This window comes from Periplaneta americana, chromosome 9, assembly GCF_040183065.1.
Source record: "Periplaneta americana isolate PAMFEO1 chromosome 9, P.americana_PAMFEO1_priV1, whole genome shotgun sequence".
Lineage (NCBI taxonomy): Eukaryota > Metazoa > Arthropoda > Insecta > Blattodea > Blattidae > Periplaneta > Periplaneta americana.
In genome coordinates, this window is record NC_091125.1 from 87,080,444 (window position 1) to 87,099,952 (window position 19,509).

The following is a 19,509-nucleotide window of genomic DNA, read 5'->3' on the forward strand; positions in this document are numbered from 1 at the left end:
TCTTCATGTTCGTCAGAGTCGTTTTCATGTTCCTCATAGTCATATTCATGTTCGTCATTGTCGTCTTCATGTTCGTTATAGTCGTTTTCATGTTCCTCATAGTCATATTCATGTTCGTTATAGTCGTTTTCATGTTCCTCATAGTCATATCATGTTCGTCATTGTCTTCATGTGCGTTATAGTCGTTTTCATGTTCCTCATAGTCATATCATGTTCGTCATTGTCGTCTTCATGTTCGTTATAGTCGTTTTCATGTTCCTCATAGTCATATTCATGTTCGTCATTGTCGTCTTCATGTTCGTTATAGTCGTTTTCATGTTCCTCATAGTCATATTCATGTTCGTCATTGTCGTCTTCATGTGCGTTATAGTCGTTTTCATGTTCCTCATAGTCATATTCATGTTCGTCATTGTCGTCTTCATGTTCGTTATAGTCGTTTTCATGTTCCTCATAGTCATATTCATGTTCGTCATTGTCGTCTTCATGTTCGTTATAGTCGTTTTCATGCAAAACAAGCTTTCAGGTATAACTCCCTGGAAAGTTGATTTGAATAATTTCGAGGGAAAAATTGTTCTGGGGCCAGGCATCGAACCCGGGACCTTTGGTTTAACGTACCAACGCTCTACCAACTGAGCTACCCGAGAACTCCACCAGACACCGATCCAATTTTTCCCTCTATATCCACAGACCTCAAAGTGGGCTGACAACCGTCAAGCAACCAACGTTGAGTGCACACTAACTCTGTGTGACTTAAATTGTGGTTTTCTGTTAGCGAACAGTGACGTGTATTATGCAAAGCAAGCTTTCAGGTATAACTCCCTGTAAAGTTGATTTGAATAATTATTATAATTATTTATTCATTTAATTACTTAATTATTTAGTCACACTCTTTTGTGATCTACTTGTGACTACGGCATAATTTTCGCCAAGTTATTAATGCAAAAATATAATATATTTATTGTTAATAGATTGTTACTGAAGTGAGGAAATGTTCATCTTTTCAGCACATTTACTTTGAAGTGCCTCTTAATAGCGCTTCCGAGAGTTGATATTATGTGGTTCAATTTCTGAATAAATTATCTCTGCTCATAACCACTGTTACAGTCTTTTGTTATCTGAAACTTGCAACGCTCCTGGGCTGCTGTTGGCAAGGGTCGGCAACAAACGCCACAGTGACTTTATTTCTTTTCATGAGAACAGGCAACAATATATATATATTTTTTTGTAATTATGAGACAACATTAAGCGACAAGGCTTTAAAATCGTTTACTAACATTTCGACCACGAATTTTGTTCGAAAACATTTTCAGCCGCTTTGGTAATAAAAAAAAAGACGAATGCACTTTACCTTACAGAAGAGACACTATATTCATTGCTTGAAAAGGCCTCATATTTACCTGCATGTACTCCCAGGATAGGAATGAAATATTAAGATTATTATTAGTTATTATAAATCGTATTCATTAATCATAGTGGAATATTAATAGATAAAAAATGACGAGAAATAAAATTGAATTAAGTTTTATATCTGCCCCCCCTCTTATCGAAATGTTTTCCTTTTTATTCTCAGATCTGCGAATGTGAATGGTTAAAAATAGTCGTCAACTATATTTTCAATAAATAGGCTCTTTGGTCTGTTCCATCCTCTCGTTTATAAAGTTCATAAATTGATATCCACAAATAGTGTATGTCGCAAGGTCACTGCTGAAGACAACTCAGGAAAAATACTCGTACAAGACAAGGGAAACATGCGCACTTTATATGGGAGAAAGATAAAGTTCTCGTGCTTGAAATCGAAATCTGGTCTACCACATTATTTTGTAGAATTATATAGTTCATCTAATTTAAAATGTTGTGTGAAAGTTTTTTTTAAGTTTTACTGTTACTCGTACAGAAAAAAGTAATCTCCTTCTCCTTCTTGTTTCTTCCTTTTATTCTTCTTCACTTTCTCGTTCTTTATCTTTTTTTTCTTTTTCGTTTCCTACCTCTGTTATTTTCTTGTAAGAAGTAGTACTATTCAAAAAAGCAATATGATGTTGTAAAAATTATTTCGGTATTTCCTGAAAATATCCATTTTAAGAGTTCCTTATACCAAAAAATGGTTTTTAAGATCCTGTGATTATTTCTATGTGCGATTTTCCTGAACCCTGAGATGAATTCTGTCCTGCGCTTTGGAATATTCGATTATTTAGTCCTGACAGCTCGACGACGCGAAAGAGGGGAAGTAATAGGAATAGTGGGGAGAACTCCGGATTAGAGATAAGGGCGAGCGGTCAATAAAGAAATTCAGTGCAGCTTAACTGTACTGGAAACATAACGCTCTACCGCACACATGACATCCGATCGCTCTAAAGGCAAGCGACTGACTAACTCAAACACCTCTTGGCCTAACTAAATGGACTCGCCTGACCCAGGCGCACATTGCCAGCGACTGTCAGGACTAAATAATCGTACTTTATGTAAGGTAAAGATAACCTCTGTATCCAAGGACTGAACGTCTCTACTGAACAAATTACGGAAACACATTTTCTCCAGCAAAATTTTCTTCTGTTACAAAAAAGTAAAATTATGTTACTTAATCGTAGTCGGGAAACAAAGACTAATTGGGATTTTTCGGTGTCCGATCGGGTAAAGTAAACCCTTATTGAACTGATATTTAATCCTTACGGTGAATTTCGGTGAAATCCGAGGGCCTAATTAGTCTAATCTACTTTCCTCACCTCCGCGCTGGGGTCCCCTGGGATCTTTCAGGATGCGAAAGAGAGAGTGGTGTGCGGAAAGCAACGGAATACTACCACATTTACTTTTCCCAAGAAAAAGTGCAAACATGGCATGATGAAAGAGGAAGACAGAAACTAGGAAAGATTTGAGAATGCCGGGTTTGCAGTGAAAGACCTGCCATTTGGCAGAACACTGTATGTATTCGTAGTCAATTATGTCGTCGTCACTGTGCCATACTTTCGTTCTTATTCCATCGATGATGTCAACAGAAAACCCTACTCCGTGCTAAAGGAACATACGACAATAATAATTATTCACCTGAGATGTTGATACAGCGGCGTAAAATAACCCAATAAAATAAAAAATAAAAATAATTATTCATGTATTTCCTTTAGTTTTACATGAGTCAAGACGATTGGTTATTTTCTGCAGATTTCCCTTTTCAAGAAACAATTTTGCAGGGTTGAAATTTGTAGCCTTTCCTTTTTGAAGTTTAACTAGTGTTTTTACTACCAACTTGCATTCATTGTTTATGTAGAATCCTTGTTTGCAATCCTGTGTGAATTGGAAGGTTATTCAATCTTTAAATTTCGCTCGTATCATGTGAGCTTTGATAACTTGTTTCTGAAGGACAGTAAAGTTCATGACTAAATCCTATGAGAGGCGAATGAAGCGAAAAGATGTCGTATGACATTTTGCAATGAAACAGCACATATGCTTACATATACGGGGAGGAGAACTGTTCATACTCGCAGCCACATCGCTCAAAATCTTTGCTCGGGTTTCTTCAGTCCTTATTATCGAAAGGAGAGAAATGTGAATTCAATAAAGTTGTCTCACAGTATTGTCCTCCATGACTCATAATTCACGAAAATAAATAAAAATATTCGTCCAATGTTGAATTCGTCCTTTACCTTCTCAATGGCTCATAAAATAAACCCCAAAGTTTACCTAACACAATTATATTTTTCTTTTTGACGTGGAACATCTATTTTCGAGGTATAAAAGGGAACATTGTAACGTTTTGACATGAAAAATTTACTCTTGATATCATTCGTTGTACCACTATTAGTCTAAATATAATGTCTTGTTAATCGTCAGATATTTCTTTAGTAAATAAGATTGATTTCGTTTTTCTAAATAATAGGCCTATATTTTTAATCGTTCTGTAGTTCATTCTAAATCCTTTGAGAATAAATAAATAGCATCTTCTTCGTCTATTCGTAAAATATATAAAGTCGAATTAGATACAGAATTTTATATACAATTAAATAAAAACTGAAATGCTCTTCTTAAAGTGATTATTACATATCTTTATAAACGAAATAATCACATTCTGGTCTGTTTTTGTGTTCAAGCCATGGAGTATGTCATGTTTAACTAGATGGCGTAAGTTGTGCATATTCATGGTCCCAGTCATCGCTGTCCCTGTCCTATCTGCAACCCAATTAACGATCCACTTCGTTGTGTTGCCGTGATAGTTGGCGCTAGTGTAGCTAACAGCGCCGTCATCTACCAGCATACATATGTTCTATAACGCTCGTTTGTTTTTCTCCACAGTTCGCATAACTCCTGCAAGATGTCAGGTGCGTCACCAAAACAGTGATGGCCTTGAGCTTTGATCCAAGGTTGAAGTTGAATAACTCGTCAAAATTGAAGTTTGGTGGTGTCTGCAAGCCGTCTCCATCCAGTTGAGGTGCAAAAGTAGTTGTACCTGTGTTAAGACATGTCGTCCGTACTGGAAAATGCGTATTTGCGGCACAGGCTGCGGCAAATGGATCAGTTGTATCCGGAGCCATCAACGTTTGGACAGTGTGACTGCACATCTTATTCTTATTTTGCTCTTTCAGTGGTGCTATTTGCGGTGGGAACTGTTATTACTGTGCTTGCATTAGGAGATGCCGATGGATATATATTTCATAGTTTGGGACATATGTGGCTAGTTGGCCCAATATTCATATGTTCTGGACTGATGGTTGCAGTGAAAAGTGTTCTGTATCTTAGAAGAAAAGGCATTATTCAAATGCTGCTTCGGCAACGTGCACTTTTAAGGGTATGATTACATTTTTATTTTCATTTTATACAAAAATAATATGGTTTCCTTCTTTGTATGATTGTTATACACATGAATGAGTGAATGTTTTTCTTAACCAAAACAATATCACTCACTAAGGTGCAGTGGTTTCCAAGGTAATGCATTTTATCACAACAATGTATTTAGTGCTTTTCTTCAGTGTTTAAGGTTCTAAGAGTGGTTATTTTTTATCATAATGTAGAAAGGCAAGTGGATATACACATATTAATTATTATTATTCTGTAATTTCATAGTTCTTGATGAAGCTGGTAGGTACTGTAGGTAGGCCCTACTTAGAAGAAACAAACATTATAGATTGAATTATCAAAGTTACCAGTGCCTATGTTATGTGCAGTGCTTGCTACAAGTACGAAACATAATTATGACTTTTTTTCCCTGAATGTAGCTGGAATTGTGATAAGTGATAATCATGCGTTAGTTATCTTATCAGTAGGACTATTAATCCGATAAATTAAAAATATGAGAAAGACGTTAAAATGGTTGAAATTCAAAATAAGAGACATTTCTATAGATCTAAATTCAGTTTGATTGTCCCAGATAATCACTCCAGTATTTAGATCTACATTTTAACATCTCCCAAATGTCAGTTATATGTAATAAACTACTACAGTACTAGAACTAATGGAAGCATAACTTACTTAGTTACTTGCTGAAGCTCTAGCAACCAGTGAGGATATCATAGAGAAATGTATTTGAGTGTAAAATAGTAAATAACGTTAGGTGTCGTTAATAGATAGGTAATAAAATATATCTAACAGACAGTTCCTGAAATTGGAATACTAAATACAAGAATATAACTTGTAGGCCTAGGCCTAGTTTTTTTTTTTACTTAGGCTAAACTTATTTCTCCAAAAATTACCAAGATTAATTCTTTACCATACGGTGTTTCTTTGTACCGAAACTAAGTCATTAGATGAATGCTTGTCGGGAAAATATTTCGCTAAGAAGAAATAGTTAGATATTCCTGTTAAGTTTTTGACAATTGAGTGTGTTTGTGAACTTATTGTATATCATTTCTGTTCTTTTATTGGGCAAGTTTGTCATTAATATTATATTTTGATTTTTATGAACTAACTGAAATGACTTGAATGTTAGAAGTAGATACAGTATATAGATTTCAGTATTAACACTTTAGTATTCATCATCTACTGTTGATAACGGATATATTCTGTAAGTAAGCACAGCATGATCGTTTCTCAGAAACCAAAACATAAGACAGTTTAAGTAGCCTACTGTTTTCTAGTCTGTGAGTATAAAGTAATATATATTTTAGGATAGCTACCCATTTTTCTTCTCTCGGTAACAGAGAACAGTTTAAGCCCATTGCTTTACAAATTAGACCTAAGCAAATTTTCTTCATGTTACAGTATACCTGGTCATTCCTCTCACAAGAAATCTAAATCATCTCTCCATTGTCTCCTTGGTCGATCAATATCTCTCTTCCACTACATTTTTAAGCCTTAGCTTTCACTATTCTTGTTTTCCCCATTCTTAGGAAGTGTTCTTTCCAGTTAGTTTTCATTTTTGTGATATTAGGTCATTTAAGTTGAAAATGTTTATTTCCTTTTAGGCTATATTGTGAGGTTACTGACTTCATTCGGTTATATCCAGCTAGGTATCTCAGAAATTTCATTTCGGTAGTTCTTTCGGTTTGTGCTCTGTTTCGTGCTCAAATGTTAACTTGCTGTGGTCATTTAACTTATTTGTAGAATTTTGAGTATCTACTAAATTTTTTGAGGGTACATTGGTAGTTCTGGGTATTTACTGATATTTATATGGTTTATTTTGTAGGTCATCACCATGATTACATTATGAGATATCGTACCCGAAATATTTGAAATGGCTAACTTAACTTGTTTTGTAATTTTCTGATTTATTGCTATTTTAGATCTTATTGGGAATTTGTTCATAAAGGCCATCACTTTGGTTTTTCACTCGATATTTCAAAATAATATCCTTGTACTGGCGCTGTTCAATTAGAATTCAAAATATAAGCAGTTTGGTGACATCTATCATATAAGATAAGATGACAACTTATTTCTATTTTTGTAATTTGCTTATTTGAAGAAATAATGTAAACAAGATGATGATGATGATGGGGCTTTCCTGCGTCACTCTAGCTTATTATATTGCTAGAACATGTAACCGTTGAAGACAGTCCAGATGTCTGAACAATGATTCTCAATATCTTTATTCATTAATTAATTAGATGAGAAGAACGGAAACATAATGACATTAATCCCCTAACCTCTATGATCATACTATTGCAATCATACCAAAATAGCAGGACATCTTGTTTATGTGGTTAGCATGGTGCAAGGTCTTCACTTGAGACAACCATGACGAAATAAGACAAGGGAAGGAAGATAATTTCTTCACTTTTCTGTTGCAAATCTAACCTGAGTCTGCTGGTCTATATTTTGACTCTCAGTGGAGAGGTGATAAATATTTATAATTCATAAAATATGCGTTGGTTTTCAATGCCTCCAGATTTTGTTAATTTAAATTTTCTTGTACCTACTCTCCATGTTAGCAGTATGAAGAATTCTATTTCTGAGGTGGGAGCATATGCAAACTAGAATTCATTACTTCTGATGATGGAATGTTAGACAAGAATGACGACTACCAGTTTCAGAGCAATTTTGATGTAGGCCCTTTGGAGTTTTCTTATTCAGAGACCATGTTCATTTACTCGTACATGTTGTAAATCTACACACTGAACACCTGAAAGTGGTTCATTTTTTAATGCCTTCGCGTATGATCACTGATCAGCATGTAATCCAAAGATGGCAACAGCTGGGTGGAGGGGCAGTGACTTCTGTCAGCTAGTGACCATCAAATGATAATCTGTGCTTACTCTTCTGACCCCTTCCCCAGTCCACACAGATTTAAATTGCATCCAATATTTATTTCAGAACACTATTAAGTTAACCCAGTATATTCTTTACCTCTATTAAGTTTATTTATGTAAATAACAATATTTTCTTAGCGATTAATTCATAGCTTCTGTTATTGCTATGCATAAACTAATATTAATCTTGTAATTTGTTAAATCTATTAAAATCTGTAATTTTAACTTATTTATTTTTATTTTGCATCTCTGTGTGTTGCATTCAAACCTCCTATACTTTTAACTTATCATAGAGCATAAAAAAATAGGAAAGTTTGGGAAATGAAACAACATGAAATGCAAGAGCAACTAAAAAAAATTGAATCCTCATTTATTAGTAAATCTCTATATGTGCCCTATCAGTGGAAGTGACATCATTCAACCTGAAATCATTTTTCTTGTCATGTTATTTCCAGCATGCTCATTTGACAATAGACATAGCAGTCACGTTATTTGCGGATCATTCTGTTGGGAACTCAAGCACTTTAAATGCATATACACGGTCCTTAAGTTAGCCCCACAAAGAAATCCAGTGGAGTGAAATCATGTAAACTTGGTGCCACGAAATTAACACAGTGAACTGGAAATATATTCTTGAAAGATTCTCGAACCTGTAGAATCCGACATGAGCGAACTCCATCCTGTTAAAAGAATATGTTGTGTTGCCGATCAGTTATTTGGGAATATATGAACTGTTCCATCATGTCAAGGTATGCGACACAAGTTGCTGTTGCTGTACAGAAGAAGAAAAAAATAGCCTGATAATCCTGTTCTTGATGCGACCATACCAAATTTTCAATTTTGGGCTATATCTGTGATGTATTCATGTTGGATGTGTAGATTTTGTGAGCTCCAAATCCGAGCATTATGTTGGTTTAGATCAGGCATGTCAGAAATCAGACACTGAAAGTGCAGTGTATGTGCGCATAACGCCGGTCTGTGCAGATTGCGTCATTCACGTGTTGCTCTTACCAGTTCTTAGTGGGAGGGATGTACAAGAATCTATTCTGGGCTTCTAATGCTCAATTAAATTGACATTTGGACATTATAAACATACTTAGCAGAAGGAAAAAACACAATTATTGTCAGTGTCTATATTTGACAATAATTGTAACACAAGAAACAATAGACTTACTCAGTTACAATTCACAATGCAGTCGTTTGTAAAGAATCATTTATTTACATGATTTGTATAAAGTATTTGAAGAAAATATAAATATTGCAGTAATTTCGAAACAACAAAAAACGAACACAATATTTCATTTTACGTAGTAGGTACTGATTATTTCAAAGTAATACTCTTTCATTGTTCCTCAAGCATTATTGGGACCATTGACGCACAAATGCTAAGAAAGAAAATATTTTACTCCCAATTACGTGCAATAGGACATTGTGAGGCTTTTACACTGGAATCATTTCCTTCTTGTATATTAATATAAATTCACATTATTATTAATAAATTGGATAAATTAAGCTTGAATTTAAATTTATATATAGTTTATTTGGAAAACGTTGAGAGCAAGTATTAGCAAGTTGGGAGCGTTACTGAATTGAATTAAAAAAGTACTTCACAAGCTGTGAAGCGAGGACATTTTCTTTATGTCAGGTTTAAAGATTTATTAACGTAAGTATATTAAGATAATATAGTAACGTGAGGTGGAAAATTCGCCATTATGTATTATTTTTCCAGAAAATTTTTCCGCCTTACAAATAGTTGCTTTCTTCCTTCCCTTACAACCACAAGAGCCTCACATGTATTACTCACTATATTCTCATCACTTATCAGCTTATCAAATAGAAGTTGTAAGTCGTCTAACCATTGATGGCTGTGTTAGTACAGACTCCAAAACAACATCATTTTCATGTTTGTCTTGCTGTGAGAGTACTAATTAAGAAATAAGAGCAGGCGAATATCATATTTTGAGAACTTTACTAATATGATTTAAATTCTCATATCACTATTAGGTCCACATGATATGATGAAAGTCTTTCATTTTAAAATAATTACTATTGGCTGAGGAAAACATCATAACAGTTATGTTATATGATTCGTGATTTCTCTTCTTCGTTATATCTGTGGACTCCTCACTTTATTTTCCATAATGCATTCACAATCACAGCTCAGTGAGCACCTGTACTGATCTGTGTTACTGAAACAAAAGCTGATCTGCTACTATAGGTACTGTACAGCCCTGTCGCGTTCCCCTCCAAGCCGATTCTCTCCCTCCAGCTAGGGGAATAGGAACTGCACGTTGCACGGAGACCAGTGCACAATGTGCAGGGTTTTGACATGCCTGGTTTAGATAATCCTAATAAATGGAATGTGACGTTGTTGGAGAACAAGATGTTGGATAAAATCAGGGTTCTTGTTGATATACACAACTTTCTGTAACAAATTCTTGTTGACATGGTTTGTTGTCTGGGTTCAGTTCTAGTTTGTTATGGATGTAAATGAAGAGGCTTGTGCAGTACTCTGTTTAATTGTCTTGATGTTTGGCAAATGGATTTCCTGGATAATCCTGAAACCTCTAATTTCTTCCACTTTTGTCTTCAGAAATCATTTTGGGTTCTTGTAGATTGCTTCAGTACACTTTCTGTCCTAAGAGATTTAAGATAATTTACCGCAATTAGGCCTAATATGTTTAACGTTATTTACTTAGTATGTTTCTGTTGGTACTTGTCAAATAAACCAATTTCATTTAATTTTATCAATATTTCTATTTAATTTCAATACTTTACAATTAAAAATATTGAGGATTGATCTTTCTACTTGTATTATCAACAATTTTATAATTTCATCATTAAAAGAATGTTATATTTTAGGAGACTCAGATAATTTCATTCCATAGTAGTTGTAACTGCAAGGTGTTCATGGCTGCTTCCCCCCTCACAGTGCCTATAAGTGAATTATTAATTCACTTATTGAACAATGGCACATCTGAGTCGAGTAACTGGCATTAGAGGTATTAGCATTTAAGCTTAGTATTTATTTACAAAGCTTCTGAATTAATTTTTTAAGTTTTAATTCGAAAGACACTATAAAAATAATTTTGTTCAATTATTACTTAGTAACAAAAATTTTTTTTTCTTTGTTGTTGATTATGATTGACGAGGCAAAAATTTACCTTACTTTCGATTGTGATTGATAAGGGAAAATATTTGCCTTACTCACTTTCGACTGTAATTGATAAGGCAAGAATTTACCTTGTTCACTTTTGATAAATTTGAAGCAAAAATTGACCTTACATCACCTTAGATAAGATTTTCTTTACACATTTTTATTGTGATTGATAAGGCAACAATTCTCCTCATTCGTTTATTGATGTGTTTAACAAAATAAAAAAAAAATACTTTCTTTAGTTGATAAGAATATGAAGGGGAAAACTAAATAGCCCTTTTTATTTCTTAAGTGTCGTGAAGAAAATTTAATTTCTTCAGTTGTGAGTGTGACTGCCAAGGAAAGTAACTCATTCTTCAGCCTTTGGGTGTAATTGTGAATGAAGTAATTCACTTTCTTCACTTGAGAGATATGATTTGTCAAGGAAAAAGCTCACCTCAGCTACTGGATGTCATTGTGAATGAAAAAATTCATTTTGTTCAGTTGTAGAATGTACAGTGAAGTGAAAGAATTCACTTTGTTCAATTGTTTGCTCTATCTACAAAGGAAAACTAAATCGCATTTTTAAATTCTTTGTAACTGTCAGGAGAAAACTTTTCTTCTTTCGACATTTGTTGCATTTAACAAAATCAGCTCGGACAGTCATCTTTTATTGCACGTTTATAACAAATCAATCCATATTGTTCATTTTAAAAAACTGACAAAAGTGTATGACCTAATTTATTTTGTGGTTGGTGCTCTCTTCAGAGGGGAAATTCTGCGATTCTACAAAAGAGAATAACATATTAAATAAAATTAGATAGATTTTGACGTAAGTATATTATTTCCAGTAGGCCTAGATAATGTGATCCAGACAAATTGTTTATCTGAACACGTATATCATTCTAGTCTTTTCATCTTCAGAAGCCATTAAGACTCAGGTCACCATTTTCTCATCGGATGCCATTAAGTGTTTCGTTATTTATTTATTTTATTCAATTATTGTTGCTTCATCATCTGTCTTACATCGCAGTAGAGCTTTCAAAGATTGTTTTGGTTCCAGTTTAATGATTGAACATTGAAAGATGTGAGACTTTGTCAATCTGATGTCAGGATAATTATTGCAGATGATGCAATGTGTTGACTCTGTGTTGTTTATATGTTGTTAAGCAATCGTGCACTTGATCTGAACATGATCGTTGCTTCATTTCTTGATATTTCTTATTGCTGTTTCCAAATGGCCTCTCAATGTTTTGCAGGGTTTACTATCTGAAATGTTCTTCTGTTGTGTTCTTTTGTTCCATCCCTCCAAAAAAATGTAGCTTTCATTAATGGTGTTACATTTGTATACATCTTTGTCTCAGAGCAGACGTTTCCCATGCATGTATGTATGCATGCATGCATAGTATGTATGTACAACGTAGTATATAGATGGCACAGAACCAGACTGTTCCAAGTCCATTTTACTATTTTTTCTTCAGGAGAGTTATTTTAAGCTCCTGAATTCAAAGCTTCATGAAACAATTTGGAATAGCTTCATAGCAACCTTATGGAGAGGAATATTTACAACTTGTTCGATTCATATATGCAGACAAGAACTGGAACACAACGAAACACAGATTTTTTTATTATAAAAAGTTTGACTTAGAACAGTCTGGTTCTCAGCCATCGATATATCAATACAGTATGTACCTACTGGCACGCATGTACAGTACTGGTATGTATGTATGTATGTATGTATGTGTGTGTATGTACTACCGGTATGCATGTACAATTGTATAATATGTACCTACTATTACACATTTATAGTGTATACTTATTGGTGTGCATTACAGTATGTAACCTACCAGCATGTACAGTATGTATGTACAGACCCAGAAACAAAATTTGGGCCACCTGAATTTTCCAAGTTCCATTGAGCATGCGCAGTATGTTGTAACTAAAACTTGAAAAATTCAGGTGGCCCAAATTTTGTTTCTGGATCTGTACAATAATGTATGTATGTATCAGGGGCGTATTTTGCGGGCTACCGGGGCTACCGGCAGTAGCCCAAGGAAATTACAAAAGAAAAAGTTTATAATATAACATAATGTAATAATTTTGTATTATTAGTTTTATCATAGTAATTAAAATTAAAGTAATTGTTAGATATATTTTGTGTAATAATAGGGTCAGCGGTAGCCCAAACCCTTTAACCAGTATACGCCCCTGGTATGTATGTATGTATGTATGTTGCAACTGGAGAGGTACTTATTAGTTCCAGAGTGATCTGCTTCAGAGCTTCTGTTGAGATTTCTTCTTCCTTTATTTCCTCTGTGAGATCTCTACGAACTTCATTAATTTGCCCTTGTCCCTTTCATATCTTTACATTGTGTCTCTCTCCTATAGCGAGCAGCCATCCGCCAGTACCTACGGTACCTAATATCCTAGATCATATATAAAACAGATCGCTCAAGCTTATGTTAAATTTGGACGCAACTGGAAAATAACGGACGCTATGCGTCGCTAGTGTCGAGAAATGAGCTTGCAATAACAAACACTAGATGGCAGAGTACCTGAAAAGTACATAGAGTAATACGACTGTGGGAAGACTTTTTTACGTGATGCCACCTCCAAATTTCTTTCTCATTGTAAAGTGAGGTTATGTTACAATAAGACTTTGATGTGTCGCTAAATTGTAGCATACAGAAGCTTGTTTTACCCAAATTCATCAACACACATAGATGACATTTTGGTACATGGCTGATATAATGTTGTTTGCGTTCAATATATAATCTGTCATCATTTGATGTACGATATCTAATTGTTTTTAATTTTCAGTATACAATACCTCCCTAGCAACAACTATCACAAAATACTAAAAAGAGCAGATTTGTCTGCGTTTGTTGAATGCACATCATGATGCTCACGAAAAGGCACTAATTTATTTTGTGTGACCAAGATTACAATTTTTGAATATGAAGGAAAAGCAGGTATCCCTCTTCTGAAATTTATCCGAAAGGGGAAGAATTACAACTCCCTCCCCCTACACGTTTTCATTTTACAGGTGTATTATATGATGCGATATTGAAGCAGATAAATAATAACTGTACATTTCTCGTCCACATTAAATTCAACGTGTTCATAACGTAGACCTGATATATTGCTTCATGTAGGCTACACAGCTGGCAGTGTTCTTTTTACAAATAAGCGGTCGTACTAATCATTTTCTTTTCATCTGAACTATTGCTAGAATATGCGTTTGTGTTTTTATTTGCTCTGTATGTTGTTAAATAACTACTGAACATCGTCTTTGTTTAACAAATTGTTCAAGTATTCGTTTCATATCAGTCTTACGGTATTGAATTATGTCCATAACGTGGGCGAGATATTATCAGGCTGGAAAATTCGCTCTGAATGCATTTTTTTTTACACAATTTTCTAATTTTCAACAGATTTAAGATACCCTGTGCGGTTTCTCTGCCAATGCAGAGTTAATTGCAATATACGGTAATTCTGTTATTTTCCTGACACTTTTATATCCGTTCTCATAAACGTACTGATTTAGATTCTTTACCCTACTGTAGGTATTTTGCTCTCTACAAATCATCGTTAGTCAAATGAAATAGCCTATAATAGTTGTTTGTAACGAATTAGTAGACAACCTCAATCCCTCCTGACCGCCTCCCTTACGAATTTCTTTCTAACTTTAATCAAATTTACTTTATACTGGTCCTTAAATTACTGAAACTAGTGCTGAGGTAGTTACGGTGATTTCTGAAGTGAAAATAGTTCAATTTATAAGGGTGAAATCAAAAATAATTTTTGTAGCCTTTCCTTGTCCTTAATTGGAAATTTGAGTAACTTCATATGACGACAATATTTCTTCCTTCTTCTGCAGTTAACATAATCGCAGATGGACATTTCTAAATGAAGTTTGTTACACAGAAACCTTTGAGACAATATTGACACTTGAAATTCTTTATATAGTTCATCTATAAGAGTTAAACTAGCGCTGAGGTAGTTTCCTTCATACTCCGCTTATTCACCTTGCATACACGAGTCTGTAAACAGGTTAGGTTTGGTCAGTGCTGTCATGGTAATTTTTTTCTTGGCCATACACCCCACCCCTTGTTTTCTCCCTTGAAATATATTTTACTCTCCTCTCTCTATCTCTCCAATTGCCATTTAATTATTTTTTTTTAATATTAAAGAAGAAGTAAATAAATTGTTTTGCTTTACAATTTAATTGTACAAGTTTGATTTAAAGAATACACCATGTAGCACCACCATAGATGCACACTTGTCTCGATGAATCTTGGAGTGTATATTTGCAGCACTTCTTGTTTTTCAACCATTATTTTATATAATTCTGGATTCCAGTGCTGAAGAGGTGGATAATTTTTGTTTATGAACATCAAACAAAATAGGTACAGTAGGAACAGGAAGAGATGATCTAAGATCTGTATAGATCTCCACGTACAAAACTTAGGCACCATATGCCGTATGGCTCCTTACAGACAAAATTTTCATTTCCCCATACGATTAATTAAAAAAAATTGTAGGTTCCATACGATATATGGCCTCATGTGGCCTCCATGACAGCACTGGGGTCAGTTAGTTTAGGCACTTTTACACCTTGCATATACAATCAACTGCATCTCCACAAAAAAATTCCTTATAAATTGAACGGTTTTCACTTCAGAAATCACAGGAACCGCTTCACCCAGGTAAGTAGTTAGCAGTTAATCATTTCAAAGCTCTTGTTATATTATGAAATAGCATCACACAATGCTGCCAAAATAAATGTTCCCAGTGTTAAAATTACAGAGTGTAAATTTCGCTTAGGACAGTTTTTGCTCTGGAAAATTAAAGGAAACAAACAGTATATCAAACCAGCAGCTGAGACACAAAGCACCTGAAATTCGAAAGTGGTTAAAAATTTTTATATTTCGTTCTTTCTTATTTACCAGCAACAGAAGTACCGGTATCAGATTTTTTGCAGAGCTAATATCAGAGGCCCCTCCTATTAGAGAATGTTTTGAATATTATTATATTCTGGAAAACTACATTGGCACATCAACCTCCCCTCCCCCCGCCTGAATTCTGGGCTGAAGCACGAAAATTTCGAAATGTACAAACTACAGATGCGGCAGAATATTACCACAATGGTCTTCAGCAAGAATTTTGTAAGACATATCCAAATATCTTCATGGTCATTACTTACTTACTTACAAATGGCTTTTAAGGAACCCGAAGGTTCATTGCCGCCCTCACATAAGCCCACCATCGGTCCCTATCCTGTGCAAGATTAATCCAGTCTCTATCATCATACCCCACCTCCCTCAAATCCATTTTATCTTCATGGTCATTATATGTATTAAAATAAAACATATATTACATGTGAAGTACCTACTAAAAATGAGAGAAATAGAAATGGGAAGGACAATAAAAAAAGTGGAATGGACAAACACTAAGAAACTATTCATCTTGAATCAGTATGAACAATAAGATACTTTTTTTTTTTTGGTGCTAGTGGTATAGAATATGAAATTAAGTTGCATCAATAAGTTTTTCGAGTTTAGCATTACTTTAAGTATTTATTGTCCCCCTGTTGGAAAGATGGAATTACTTTGTTTGAAACTTGATGAAATTTTATTGTACCTTAACTCAATTTATTAAGGTACAATAAAATTCAAAATAATAACTGCAGGCCATTTTAAAATAAATCTGTTGGATGTAAATTATTTCTTAATTTATTAGGACCATAAAGGTATTGTTACAAGCGATAGATTGAATCATTTTTATCTTAATAATTTAATGTAGGATGATTATTTCGGGAATTGTTATGCTCTAAATTGTGAGGATATTTTAATACTTTTTTAAAATATAAATTTGGAATATGTTTCCAGTTAGTAAAGAGTAATTCAGAGAGACAGAGGTCTCAAGCATATTTAATGACACATGCCAGAATTATTAAATATGAAAAAAAGAGTTCTTGCACTAACATACTGTTTATAAAGTAACCAAATCTTAAGAAATACAGTATATGTACTGGTATTCTATATAAAGGCATAGGAGTGAATATAAATCTGTTTTAAGGAATTCCTATTTAATATTCCTGCTATAGGAACATGACAAAATAAATACAACGCAGCATGGAAGCTAATTCAACTTTATCGAGTATTGTTGATGAGATGTGTTATGAAGGTAGACCGAATCATTCAATATAAATGTATAAATAGGACGAATAATAATAGATTAATTTCAATGTATGTAGTATCAAAACTGAAAGTGGTAACTAGCCTATGAATGATGTCTTAACAAGTATAAATAAAATGGACTCTTGACAATAGACACACATTTGGCTTCAATAATAACTAGGACTTCAAGGAATTTATGGTAGCTCACCTGTCAGGCAAAACTCTGAATAGTCTGCATTGTCGAACTATAGAAGCGCGATTAAAAAGTATTTTTTTCCCCACCCATTACATATGATTGCTTTTTTCAAGTCCCGGTAATAACGTTATTAAATTAATTATCCCACATATTTGGGTGGTGCCTTTCTCTTTGTTTCTGACATAATTTATGAGAGTTTCTCTTTTACACTTCAATAGAGAAATACAACTTTCAGTGGACAATGAACGTGTAACTCTAATGGAACTCTAAGAACCACAGCATTAATGTTTTCTTCTTTTCTTTCATGCCCTTTAGTTTTTGTTGCAGATAACATCATGCTATTGGATAATTATACATGCACCTTTCTAATAAAATTGGCATATATTTCACTGGTCTCAGAAGTAAAATTAAATGTATAATAGCTTCTCGGTGCAAAATATTTACTGAAAATTATTGTAGGATTTGAATAGAAATGCCACTTCTCAGGCAAGGTTATTCGTGGATGACTGTATAATATATATAGAAAAAATTAGTGATAAATCTTGTATCACCGCCTTGCAAAACTAGCTTGACGTTATTGAAAACTGGACTACAACAAATAAAATTAAAATCAATGTGAGCAAAAGTAAATCAATATGTATCCTTCTGTAAAACACAAAATTAAATTCGTCTCATATACCAATTAAATGGATCACCAGTGCCACAAGTAAACACTTAGGTACTGTATATATTTTAGTAACAAACTGGTTGAAATAAGTCACTAATATTACAAGGATAGCCTGAAAACACTACATTTCTTTATGCGTATTCTTAAGAAAGCTAACTGAAAGTCAAAAGAATTAATGTACATAACCCATGTTCGGTCCACTGCTGTGGAGTAATGGTAGGCACATCTGACCGTGAAATGAGTGGGCCCGGGTTCAAATCCTGATTGGGACAAGTTACCTGGTTGAGGTTTTTTCCGAGGTTTTCCCCAATTGTAAGGCGAATGTCATGTAATCTATGGCGAATCCTCAACCTCATCTCGCCAAATATCATTTCACTATCACCAATCCCATCGAGGCTAAATAACCTAGTAGTTGATACAATATCGTTAAATAATCAATTTAAAAAAAAGACGTCAGATAAGCAGAGGAAGTTACAAAAGCTTGTGGTGATGAATTTAAAGTTTCCGTGATGTTCAAGAAAGGAAAGTACAACAAATGGGAGGAAAAATAGATAGCCTATATTGGTATATTCAGCACATGATATTACACAGGAGATATCACCACATATGGTTGTAAATAACCAAGAACATTTTAAATCTGAATGTGTATTTTAGTGTAATCAAGTGTTGCTTTGTATAATAAGAACTGTAGGCACTGTGTATAAATCTCGATATGCATCTGAAAAAAATAGTAATCAACTTGGCAGAAATGTTCGTGTGTCACAATATAATTCGTAATATTTTATTTGTTAATGGCACTGTTATTTTGATTAAAGTATGTCAGCAGTTACATGTACTACACAAGTGTCTTAATTCTTTGGAAAACAACTATTTATGTCATTTGGAACAATAATATGAATATTTTCCATTTTGGTAATAAATTAAGTGGCAAGAAAATGTTCGTCACACCATATAATATTTCATATTTTTTACACGATTAATTATTCCTTTTCATTAAGATTTTCTGTTTATATTTTGGAATGCTTACGTTAAAAGACAGTGATGTCTCTTTCATAAACTCTTAAGTATTTAATTAAATATCCTGTGAAGATCATAGTTACTTCGAAAATGTTATGTGTGTCACTATGGAATGACCCATCAGTATTGTTAGTATTGTTACAAATTACAAAACCTGAAACTGTTAAAATGGGATCAGGAGTAGTAACAAAAAAATGTAATGTTGTAGGCCTACATCAACATGACTATTTTAATCCAGTGTCTAATAGTTTTTAAGATTTGAAGGCCTTTTGAGGTAAACAGTATTGAAAATGTGAGGGAAGGGGTATTTCTTGGTAATGGATTAGGCCTGTATATTTTATATTATTAACTATATATTGTTAAAGTACCTAGTAAATATCGTAATATGTATATTATATAATACTGTAAACGAGACATCACAGGCTGCGAACTAGATTATTCTTGTTTTTGTATAATTATACGAACATGTATGAAATAAACAAGACTACTATTGCTTAGGTTAGGATAGTATTACTTATATATTGTAATCAGGCTATATGCACAAATTTTCCAATATACTACTATCATAACTAAATAGGTAATGTTAACATTAATTTTCATACGTTTTTGTGGTGCAAGTTAAAATAATTCAAAGTAAAGTATAA

General features: G+C 33.8%; 1 protein-coding gene across 2 annotated transcripts in view; it reads left to right on the top strand.

Annotated features, from left to right (window-relative positions):
• The window catches only part of LOC138706197 (uncharacterized), a 120,096-nt gene that overhangs the window by 39,918 nt on the left and 60,669 nt on the right, over window positions 1-19,509 (top strand). For both annotated transcript variants that reach the window (XM_069835220.1, XM_069835221.1), the window contains exon 2: window positions 4,282-4,774. In XM_069835220.1, coding sequence (XP_069691321.1) covers window positions 4,448-4,774 — 327 coding nt within the window. In that variant the 5' untranslated portion in view covers window positions 4,282-4,447. The remainder of the gene's footprint in view (window positions 1-4,281; window positions 4,775-19,509) is intronic.